The following is a 12,358-nucleotide window of genomic DNA, read 5'->3' on the forward strand; positions in this document are numbered from 1 at the left end:
ACAATTTCATTAGCTATGATAAGGTATATCTATGAACATATTTGTTTTCAAAATTCCTAATCCTGCTCTGCCACTCCACAGAGGTGCTTCTTAAAAATCCACCAGTCTGTGATAGTAAAAAGAGCCTTGTTATAGCTGTGGTGGTGAAGGAGATGAAAAGCACGAGCTTTGAGAATAAAAGGAGTCGCCTCTCTCTGGTGCTACCCTAGGGAAAAGCTGAAGTGATAGCAGAAGGAATGAGGAGTGGGAAGGAAATAGATGCTTATTATCAAGGTGCTGCATGATTGGGGAAAAAATGGTGCATGACCATCGTTTCGCTGCCATCTTTACCCAGCCCTGCTTCCAAACACCCGGGAACTGAGTTTCCATTCTTCTGTCGTCCCTGTTGCGCAGTCAAACACATGATTTCTGGCACGAGGTCGGTAATGCTTTAACATCTTTCTGACCCAAAACTGGTGAAGGCTTTGTGGGAGCTGCAAAAGACGGTATCAAACCTAGGCTTGAGGAGTTGCTTTATTATTTGAGAACAAATACATTCTGTTATATGGTTTTGTTTGTAACTCACATAGGTGAAAGGATGGTTATTTCTTGAAAGATTCCTTTTGGCTAAAGAGGAGTAGCATGAATCGCCTAGCCTGAATTTGGGTAACTCTGGGATAACTGGAGAGGCATGGGAAAATGTCAAGTGTGGGAATAAGATGGCAGTGGCTTTCAGCCAAAAGAAAGGAGGCTGAAGCTAAGTAAAAAGAAGTTTTTAAAATGTCTGTTCCTTTTACTGCAAAAGGAGCCAAGTATTTTCAAGATATGGATTATATCAGAAATGTAGTGTTAGAAAGTTAGAATATAAATTGTTCTGTGATAAGAAAAAATAAGCTATTCGTATTATTTGGGGAAAATGTTACAAAGTCTTGTTGATTGGGAAATCCATAAATGCAGTAGATATGTTGGCTAATCCAATCTAGCTTAGAGCTCTATCACTGGGACAACAGAGGTTTAGACATGCTCTCCAGGCGTTTGTATGGCGTAGAGAGAATGCTAATTCAAGCACTCTGCATTTTCTTCGAGCTAGGAGTATGTAGGTGTTCATAGACTGGGGACCTGCTATGTGTGCAGCTCAAGGGCTAGTTTCCCCTCGGGTGTTTTTTGTTCCTCATTTCCTGAACAAAAGTAGATGTCCTGCACTCAGTCTCTACCTATCATTACATTTAGCAAAGCTTTATTTTCCTTTCTCCATCCTAATCCTACGGAATGGATAGATTTTGCTATTGAGCAGCTTTGTATAAATTATGCTAGGCAACTATAAACAAGTGTTTTATTTAGGTTCCTAAGTGCTTAATTAAATTATAAATATTTTAATTTGTTTATTTTCAATTGTCTTTGTTTTTCAGTTAACTATCCAACAACTTGGTTGTCTCCACTTTGAAAACTTCACTGTGACAATGACTGATTTACTTACGAGTTGCCCAATAACTCCAGTGTTCCCCAGAGTTAGCCAGAAATGTTTCCTAATTAATGCGTGAACGTGGTAATGCAAGTGACTTGCTTCTCAGAAGAACAAGTGAAATCCATTTCTCTGAAAGTTTTGCTCCTTTCCTTGGATTCAGTGATACTTTTGGCCTGATTGAGAGCAACGCCCTAGTCCAAACCTTAGCAGGGAATCCAGGTGGCTGCCAAACTCCCTCAGATAGGTGTTTAAATTCAGCTTTGTTCCATTTAATTAACCAGTAGGGAGTACCAGACTAGTGCCATTCAGTATTAGGCAGCGCTTCCCTCATCAGTAAAGCACAGAACCTGTCTGGATTACAACGGCAGAGCAGAACTACTGACAGATGAATATACTGTTTTATCCAGAGAGAAGATATGGCTGTTGGTTGCTGTGACATATTTGTTTCAGGGAATTACTTATTCAGAAGAACTCAGGAGAATGAAGAGAGCTGTGGATCCTGAAGCGTTTATGAATATTGTAAGTTGCTCGATAGAGTGACCTGGGGATGGAAGGAATGCATGTCTCACAGCTAGAGGGGTTTCTAGGTGTTGGAAATAACAAGGTAGATAAGCTGCCTTTATTTAACCCATCCTTGTCTAATCCCTCTATACACTGTTGCTTTCTCTTCTATTCTCTTCCCTCTGCATGTGTAACAACACATCTTATGTTTGACAGAAATGAAGGCAAACACCTATGCTTAGTAAATCTCCAGAGTTAATTTCCTTTTAAATATCGGTTACCAGTTTGCTATTGCTGGCCCTATCCCCCCTATCTGAAAGAACGACCATCTGTAATGTCAGCATTTCAGCATCAAAGAAGACTCTAAATAACTAGTGGCTTATGTTTCCTCCTTTTTTGAATGACCAGCACAGATCAGAAATGGCCAGCTTTTCAGAAGAGCACCTCTTGCCAAACAAGCTTGTTTAGATCTTTAGTCAATTGCTAAAATATTGGGGTTTCTGTCGTGTGTGACAAATTACATTGAGTAATTCTCTGAGTACAAGTTATAAAAAACAATCCTCTTTCATAACAAAACAAGTTGAATGTTACAGGTCGAAAGTGATACTTATTTCAGAGCTTAAGATTGGCAGTGCTAGTGATTTCCCTTGTGACTATGCAAGTGGCTAATCCTGTTTTTTCCATAACGTAGTCAGTTTTTCAGTGGTACTCACTGCATATGCGCCATTCACAAAAGCACAGTTGTGAAGCTCTCTGGATTTCTCTGAAGGTAGTTTAAATAAACTGGTTTCACTTTGCATTGCACCAGATCAGGAGCATGCACCCAGGCAGCTGCTCATCTCAGCTATGGGAATCGTAAGCTCCTGCTATGAGGTTATAGTGATTCTTATATCACCAGAATGCAAGGGCTTGTGATTGTATGGCAGTAGTATAACACAGGTTTTTTATAACAGATTTTAACTGAATAGTCAAATCCTGGATATAACACAAAGAATGAAGGAAATCTGTTGTAGTTTTAGGGTTATAATATCCAATCTGATATTGCTTTATTCAGATGCTTTGTATATGTAGACTAAATCCCCAGTTGTATCTGCTCTCTAACATTTCTTCAGTGTGAATATCTTATGCATATAATATATGAAATGGACTTCTGCAAGCAAATGCATTTGTACTTTCTCTTCTAGAATGGGCTCAAAGGGTACCCCAATGAGGAGTATGAAGTGACAACAGAAGATGGTTATATCATTACCATTAACGGAATCCCTTATGGTACACAGAATCAGGGAAACCCAGGTACAGTTCTTTAATATGAGACAAAATCAGCCTAGATAGGGCACATTCTGGAAAGAGATGCCTTATATTTGTAAAATATCCATCAAAGCTTATACATGAGTGACATTTTAGTAGAGAATTCTGGCTGCCCTGAACAGCTGCAAGATCAACATGATTTATGTCAAGCAAACCTATTTATAATAAAAATCCACTATAATATGAAGCATATATCCTCATTATAAGAGTTGATGAGTGAAAGTTAAAAAAAAAAATAGAGTAAAGGCTGTAATCTTCCCAGTCGGCCTGTTTTGAGAAAGCTGTTCCAGCTTCTAATTTTGCTTTGCTTTTGCTTACACTTGGTTAATATCAGTGACTGATTCATATTTTGTGTAAAGGAAACCTCTGCAAACAATCCCACACCTTCATTCTATATATCATTGTTGAGAATCTCAAGCTAATGTGGTAGAGCTACACAAACAATGACCAGAGGGTGCCAAGCTAGTTTTTGCTGGTGTCAGGCAGATCTTTCCATAAACCCTTACAGAAGCTTAGAAGAAGTTTTCTCTTTACAGAAAGGGATGTTTTGTTCCTATGATTAGTTGTCTCCCTTCAAGTTGGTGCAGGAGCAAATCCCAATATTGAATATGGGACAGTAAAGTCCCTGAACTACCAGAAAATCAAGAAATTTTATAAATTGTTGTTTTGTTTCTGATTTGCTTTTCAGCTTTGAAATCTGCTGTATTTCTCCAACATGGAGTATTGGGAGATGCTAGTAACTGGGTCACAAACCTGCCCAACAACAGCTTGGGCTTCATGCTAGCTGATGCTGGCTTTGACACTTGGATGGGACATAGCAGAGGGAATCACTGGTCCAGAAAACATCAAAATTATTCCACTGATCAAGATGAATCCTGGGCTTTCAGGTAGACTGAACCATTGAAGGGCATCTCTATTGCCCACCCTGACATATTTATTTAAGCTGGCTAAATCAGGGATTTACATATGCTACCTTTTAAAAAGCATTCTTTACATTCACTTTTGCTGAGGTGCCCCTATACACACATGTGAACTTTAATAGTGGTGGAGACCACTTTCCTCTAATTAATGCTAGAAAAGGTTCTTCAAACTAGACATATAGCAGCAGAGCAACTCAGAGGAACCTGCACAGGTCATGTCCAAGCCACTCCTCAGTCCTGGAGGCAGTTTTGGAGGCCATTTAGAAACACTAGTCTGTATATTACAATAACACTAAAATCACCGAAGAAGAAAATGTAAATAATTTTTGCACTTATTTTAATGAACATTTAAAAAGATACTTTTTCTTTAATGCCAAATTGTATAAAATGTGTGATTCCATGGACGGAGCTCTGTTACTGTATCGCCACCTGTTCCTTCTGTGTAGAACATTACAATTCAACCTGATACTTCTTGAAGTTATAGACCTACTGTTGATGTCAAGAGAGAAAATACCCCAGAAAACCTTGAGTAGTATCTTCCATATCCAGTGCCAGAAAAACACAGAACCTAAAATAGCTGAGTGATTCACTAAATGGTTCATGTTGTTTCTTTGCTGACCAGCCTGTAATAAAAATGTGAATTCAAATGGATTTTTAATTTATGCATGCCTCTCTTTCAATCTCCTGCCTGCAGTTTTGACAAGATGGCAAAGTTTGACCTTCCAGCAGCAATAAATTTCATTGTGGAGAAAACAGGACAGGCAAAGTTGTACTATATTGGCTATTCACAAGGTACTACCATCGGTAAGTTACACACAACAGACTAATGTTTCAGGAAAACAGGAGTAAAATGTGATTTGAGATGTTGAATGTACCTGGGGTTTTCATTAACTCTTTGCAGGTGTGAAAAACACAGGATAAGCTGTTTTCAGCATGTAGGCATTTTTAATTTATTATAAAGACAATAAAACATAATGGGCCAAATGCACTGCTGCTGTAAGTCTGTTGACTTAGAATTATACTGGAAATTATTGTGGGCCATGCAAATTGTTTCTTTCCAAGATGCATGGGTGTGCCCAATAGCAGATGGTCAGTTGACCAAAATAAACAAAATAGGAAGATGAGAGTATAGAAAGAGAAGTTGGCCAGTTTGGACAGGATGCACAGAAAAAAAAAAAAAAAAGAAAATATTAAATTGGATTGACCGGAAGGAAAACAACTGTTTCTCCCAGTAGTATATGAAATGCATGAATGTACATCAGAAGTGTGCATTTATGTTTAAATGGGTTTGGAAGAAAGCTGCAAAGGCAAAATACAGAAAGAAATTTCTCTCTGAAGAGCGAAATAAAACTACAAGCTGGTAACACATGGATAAGAGAGATTTCACACAAATCTAGGCTGAACCATAGTCTCTGAACAACTAACAAGGCTGCTTGTAGGTTTGAAATTGCAGAATATTATTTATAAATACTGAAAACTGTCTAATGTACAAATGATTATTTTCTTAACTCATCTTTTTTATTTTCTCAGCTTTCATTGCATTTGCAACAATGCCAGAGCTGGCTCAAAAAATCAAACTCTATTTTGCATTGGCACCTGTCACTACTATTAAGTATGCTGGAAGCCCAGCAACAAAACTCCTCTACCTTCCCGAAAAATTGCTTAGGGTATGTGATATCTTGGTTTCAAGTGTTTAACCATATACTTGTGTCCTGGTTTCGGCTGGGATAGAGTTAATTTTCTTTCTAGCAGCTGATATAGTACTGTGTTTTGGATTTAGTATGAGAATAATGTTGGTAACACACTGATGTTTTAGTTGTTGCTAAATAATGCTTACACTAGTCAAGGACTTCCCAGGACAACTTGTTTGTTCGGCTCTTAAAATGGATAAACAGCCCTAAATATAGGGCTTTATGAAGTCTACTCATTTGCATGTGGGTAGGTTTACCTTATGACTGAAGCCTTTGGAAGTTCAGACTGGACATTAAGAAAATTTTTTTATCTAGGCCAATAGTGCAGCACTGGGACAGGTCATGCAGAGAGGTACAAAGATGCAGATCCTCAAAGGTTTCCGAGATTCCTGTAGACAAAGCCATAACCGATGTGCAAGCTTAGAGCTAAAATACAAATTGCAGTTAACATTTAACATATCTCTTCATTAAAAGTGATGTAACACAAACTGAGTAATGCCTGAGCAGGCTGATGCAATGGAAAAACACCTAATTTCTTTCCTGTTTGTGGGAACATCATCTAGCAAATAAAGAAAAAGCAAGTGAGAACCACTGAAAGTGCTGGAGAAGAGGAACAGGACACAAACACCTTTTAAAAACAACAGCACAATGTACAAGTGTACATTCTTAAATGAATGTTACCTTTGTATTTCATAGGGTTTGCTTGGCAAAAGACAATTCCTTCCCCAGACTGAATATCTAAGAAAGCTAATAGTCCTGTCTGCAGCCACCGAGCTTTTGCCAGGCTTTGTAGAAGTGTCTTCTTCAGTCTGGGTGGCTGTAACCTGAAAAACATTTACATGGTATGTATAACTCTTACCAGCTCTACTGAGAGTTTAAGCTTCTGCTCCCAAAACTTACCTTCTATCCTGTGGTGTGAATCCCGAATTTCTATTATTCAGTGTCACATTGCAGGGAACACTACCCACTACCAGACAGCAGTATCTGCTGGTTGCCCCATCACTGGCAGGGGACCACTGCCTCACTCCTCAGAAGAGCACTTGGCACCATCCCTACAATCAACAGCTGCTCAAAGCCCCCCAAAACACTGCAGTCTGCCTTCTGCCAGACCTCACCTAGGGCACCGTCTCCTGGTTCATACTGTGACTACTGGTCTTGTCAGAGATCTTTAGTATGGTGGCACACCACAGAAGAAGAAATAAAACCCCTACCTGCTTCGTGTTTCCAGGAGCTCTTTGCAACGGAGAAAGAAACGCATGTATTCCCCCTTGTCCTCCTCCTCCAAGACTTGGACCATCAGGGATGTGCTCAGAGGCACAGGATACCTAGGGGGTACCTGAGAGAGAGTTGGCAGACACTGGGGGTTAAGACATACTTGAGCACCTCATGCTACAGCTGTAGGTCAGACCACCTGGGCATGAAAATTTTGCTCCAGTGTTTTCCAAAAAATGCCTTAGAGTGTGTTCTCTGAGGAAAGATCACACAGCAACTTGTTAAGAAACCTCTACAGGACTAGAGTGTGTTTTATTTCAAATAGTCGTGCATTCCTCAGGCAGTTGCAGTTCCTTTTGCTGTTCTGTCCAACAGCGATCCTCTCTCGCACAGGATTTGTTACAGACTCCTAAAAAAACCCAACTAGTTTGGGGTCTAAATTGCTGACTTTCTATTCTATCCTTTCCACCTGTACATTCTTTTAGATTCTCAGTTATCCTGGAAAATGTTCTGGTTGGGGGTTGTTCTTTCAATGCTACTCCAAGACTGACACATCGCCACATCTGGAGTAACTCTGAGGGAGTCTCTGACCATGCCACTCCAATTTCTGTTGGTTTTATTGGTACATGACACTGCTGTGGCAGATGTTTTGATGCACATCTGAATAGAAGGGAGGAAGAGAATACTCACTGAATGTTTTCTTTCAGAACCGAATCAATGTGTATATTGCACAAACCTCTGCTGGAACTTCTGTGCAGAACATAGTCCACTGGAGACAGGTACTAGCAAATTCCTGGAAGACAAAATAGGTACTCACCTCTGGCTGAATGGTATAGAGTGGGTATAGCTGATATCCTGCTGTGAAGCCATTGCTAACTTCTTGGAAACACATGCAATTTGTGGTTTACAATTGACATCTCAATTCAAAACACTATTTTTCATTGATCCTTCTTTTGCCAGCAGGATAGAAATACCCTATGTGATACAGGTACATTTGAAGCCAACAGTGAAACACTGTATTTGTGTAAAAACGTGTATGCTGGAAGCTGTGTATGTAGATGTATATTTTACTCTTCTTATTGTGGATGCAGTACCTTTTATAAATTATGTTCACAGTTCTGAACAGAGCTTACCTTAAGAAATTAGTTGTGTTTCAAACGTGGAGTCAACAAATGAGCAAGACATACGCTGTTTTGTAAAGTATCAAATTTTATTAGTAAAAGCCCTTGTATTTTCATCTCTTGCTTTCAAAGCTCTCAGTGTCTGGACAGCAATAGAACTATAAATAATAAACTCTTTACTTAGTAGACTCGTTATATCCCTTACTTACAAGGTACTGTCACAGCACATCCTCAGCAGCAGTGCTGATGGAAGCTGCCTTTCTGTCTCTGGGCTCACACTTTCAGGATTCATAAAGTCTGGGCTCAGCCACAGAAGCTGCTGCATGCAAGGCAGCTTTCCTGGCAGCGCTGCAGGCTCTGGAGCAGAGCAGGAAGCAGCTGTGAGTACAGGCAGCTTGCAAAAGTGTTAATGCACTTTTCAACACAGCAAACACATGGATATGTTTGAGTGATGTCTGCACAGGCATGTACTCAAAATCAAACAATACCTTTGTCTGTGAATTTAGATTTTATTAAGTTGCTTTTGTAACCATGCCCTAGACCTGTAACGAAAAAGGGTTACAAAGGCACAGTGGGGGGAGCTCTGCAAATTGACTCAGGTTTAATGCAGCACCTAGCCACAGACTGGCAAGTACAAACATGCAGGAGTAATACTGCTAAGCTTTCATTGTAATTGCTGTTATTACTATTGAAGGAGTTAACAGACACCTTACCTTACCTTCAATATTAAGATTCCATTGATGGTGTCTCCCACAGTAGTAACAACCCATGCTGTAGGCAAAGCCAAGGAGCACAAGGGAAGAATAAGAAATGGTGACCTCTGTATTCAAACCAGAGAGGGAAGACAAAAACATAAGAAGGAGCCACTCACAGAGCTGAGTGATGGTAACATGACTGTCAGAAGAGGACACGGCAGCAGCAGTGAGGGCAACTTGCTGGAGGCAGTTGTTGATAGCAACTTTACACACTATAACAAATTGCCTGTGAGAGCATCCCTGGGTCTTTCTGCAGGAGCCATGGTTTTTTTGGTTCTGACCAAAACATTTGACTTTTTCACTGATTGAGACTTTTAATTAATTTGCTGTTGGCTCTTTCGTAGGTCTTAGAAGAACTTCCATTGAGGCTTTAGATTGGAGTCAGAGGCTCAGCAGGGAAAGAACCAATAAAATTCCTGAATGATGGCTTTGTAACTACCCTTCTATTGTTCATCCTCTTAGGAGGCCCATTCAGGGAAATTCCAAGCTTATGACTGGGGCAGTTCAAAGAAGAACATGGAAAAATACCAACAGGTATATTTTGGTGAAACAATATTATCACCCTTGGACCACGCAGAAGCACGTAGGAAGAGAGCAAGGATGTAGTAGGAGACACATTTTCAGAATACAAGTAGATTAAAGTATTACTACTTTCCAGTTTGGAAGTCAACAGAGAAAGTATGCAAGCACTAATGGCAATAATAAATTTTAAAAATAAAAGAGAGAGAAAGAGAGAGAGAGAAGAAGATCCAAACTTTCCAATTAAATGATCAATAGGAATAAGAGGAAGTAAGGGCAGTAAAGATAGAAAACGAATTTTGACAAAGAAGAGTACATCTAGTGGATAAGACCAAAGAGGCATCTTGCCTACTAGCTTTATTGAAACAGTTGCCAATGTATGAGAGCTCAGGGAAACAATATTAGGAAGAGGGCAACTGGAGGGCTAATAGCTACCCCTAGATTCTGGCAGCCAGAGACAAAAGGACTTTGTTCTCAAGCAGTCCCTGAAGAACCTCTCCTCCATTCAAGACTCTAATCCCATCCTTGACCTTCCTACCCTTTAGGTCTCCACAACAGCCTATCATTACGAGTTACATGTTTTAATGATGGCTTGCATGAAACGCAACTTCCTTTGGTTTGTCTTGAATTTGCTTGCCCCTGGAAAGTCACTGGATGCCTTCTAGGTTCTGTGTTATGAGAAGTAATGGGATAATTACTTCCTGTGCTCGCTCTTCCTACTTGTGATTGTTTAAGCCTGTCTCCTGTCCCTGCTCTGGCCTCTATTTTCCAAACTCAGGAGTCCTAAGCTACTTCCTCTCTCCTCCTACAGAAGCCACTCCATGCTCCTTTTCATCCTTGTCACATGTTGTGTTGTTTTCTAACTTGACCATGTACGTCTTCTGGGGCTGACCAGTACTCCAGAAGGACCAAGATGGGGGTTTATCCAGAGGCATCCTGACATTTTCTGTCTTGTTCCAGGTTCCTGCCCTATGAATTCCTAGCTAAGAGGGCAAAGACCCAACAGTAATTCTTTGTCAACTCAGGAGGCATTTTTCCTTTGGCTGTGCTATCAGCTGGGTCATCCCTGCAAGCACAGCAGAAAAGGCAAGCAAGGGCACTTCCTTCCTGTTTGGTTTAGGCACCTCTACTTTGAACAGTGACAGAAGGAAGCCCCAAATGCATGTTTAAAGTTTGCTGTGCTTTTCTGGACATTCATTCCTCTACTGCTTCATGTTTTCCAGGCTTCTCCTCCTCTCTGCAATGTAGAAGAGATGACTGTACCAACTGCAGCATGGACTGGGGGATAAGACTTGCTTGCAGATCCCAAGGATGTGGCAATTTTACTGTCCCAAATTAAGAGGCTCACCTATCACAAGAAGATTCCTGAATGGGCACACCTGGATTTCATCTGGGGATTGGATGCACCTTTGCACATGTACAATGAAATTATTGATCTGATGCAGAAGTATCCTTAACCCACAACCAGTAGCCATACCTGACTCATTCAACAACAGTTGCTTTCACTGGGTACGAACAAAACCTTCTTTTGCGTCAGATGGTTTCTGCTGGACTCAGAGAAAGGGTTCCTCCTGACGCTATCTTCACACCACGTGTCATTGCAATGCCTTTTGTATCCTGACGGTGCACTTCATATTTTCTGGCAACCTTGTGGGTCAGTAATCACTTTTTAATTGGCACAGCCTAGATTCTGCAATAATCGTACTTTACTAACAGAAGACAGGGTTTTCTTGCAGGCTGCTCTCATCTTTAGACCCTAATAGTAATGAAAGCACTGACTTTCTCTGGATACGGTCAGTGATCTCAAGACACTTTCCATTCTTCATAATATTTCTCAGTTTATTGGGCTGGCGGTTATTGAAAGGCGTAGTGTAAGCCAAGACTAATTCTAGCAGTTATGGTATTGATTAATTTTATTAGTTGAGATGATGACCAGAAAGTAAAAACTAAGTTCACACAAAAAACTCACTCCTGAAAAGAAGATAGTTTGTCTTCATTTGAAACAGGGATGCTCACTTTTTTCATGAGGAAGAGCAAGGGACGCAGGGAGGGTAGACCCAGCAGAAAACAGTAGCCAGTCTGGTGGTTCAAGTATGCACCTGGAAGACGGGAAACTTGGGTTCAAGGCCCGCCCTGAGATAAAGAAATCTTGGCAGACTCTATCTGCTGACAACACTTTCCAGATCTGTGTACATACACTCTCCAGGGTGGGAGAAAGGAGCTGATTTCATCTTGGCAATGACAGCACTTCAATGGGACATTTTGGTTCAAAGTTACACTCTGAACCCAGCAGGAGCCTCACATCTCGTGCTATTTCACATGGAAGCTACTGGCTACCACAGAGCTGAGCTGTTCTAACCTTTATCATGGCTCTAAGAAGTCTCTTTGGGGTTTAAGCACTAAAATGAAAAGTACCCAAACATCGCTAGAAAGAATCTATTATCTCCATCCCATGGGTATTTGGAGCACTTTGCCCATTAGTGGGAAGGGCTGCTTTGAAAACAGTGCTGAAGAAACAGTCATCCTATTTAATTTCCTGGGGGAACTCTGGCTCTGCCAGTCTTGTTTCAAATAGGTAGTTATTGCACAAAGACACTCACTTGAAGGGTAGCCTCCATGGTTATAAGGTTACAGCATTATGGGTCACTCTCCCTCCACAATGAAATGCCATTAGCTTCACTGTGAAAAGAAGCACAGTGCATTTATGGGTTTCCTTTCAGTGTGACACCCTCATTCTCCATTTGAATCAAATGCTAACATGGGCCAAGTCTGGGATGCTAACCAGGGCAGGTACAGATGTTACACTAAGACAGTTCACTGGTGACACTATATGACCAATGGGTCAGCGTCCCACTCTGCGAAATGGTTCATTAGCTGAACAAATTAA

The 12,358-nt window shown here is 40.6% G+C and overlaps 1 protein-coding gene across 1 annotated transcript; it reads left to right on the plus strand.

Annotated features, from left to right (window-relative positions):
* The first annotated feature begins 401 nt into the window (after positions 1 to 401).
* LOC140655633 (lipase member M-like) lies at positions 402 to 10,928 on the plus strand. Its single transcript, XM_072870371.1, is given in 11 exon segments — positions 402 to 418; positions 1,852 to 1,963; positions 3,130 to 3,238; positions 3,942 to 4,140; positions 4,868 to 4,977; positions 5,704 to 5,840; positions 6,561 to 6,615; positions 6,618 to 6,706; positions 7,784 to 7,855; positions 9,415 to 9,486; positions 10,695 to 10,928. Coding segments are annotated over 11 exon segments (1,206 nt in total).
* Positions 10,929 to 12,358: the final 1,430 nt, after the last annotated feature.

Source organism: Ciconia boyciana, chromosome 8 (assembly GCF_034638445.1).
Source record: "Ciconia boyciana chromosome 8, ASM3463844v1, whole genome shotgun sequence".
NCBI classification, from domain to species: domain Eukaryota; kingdom Metazoa; phylum Chordata; class Aves; order Ciconiiformes; family Ciconiidae; genus Ciconia; species Ciconia boyciana.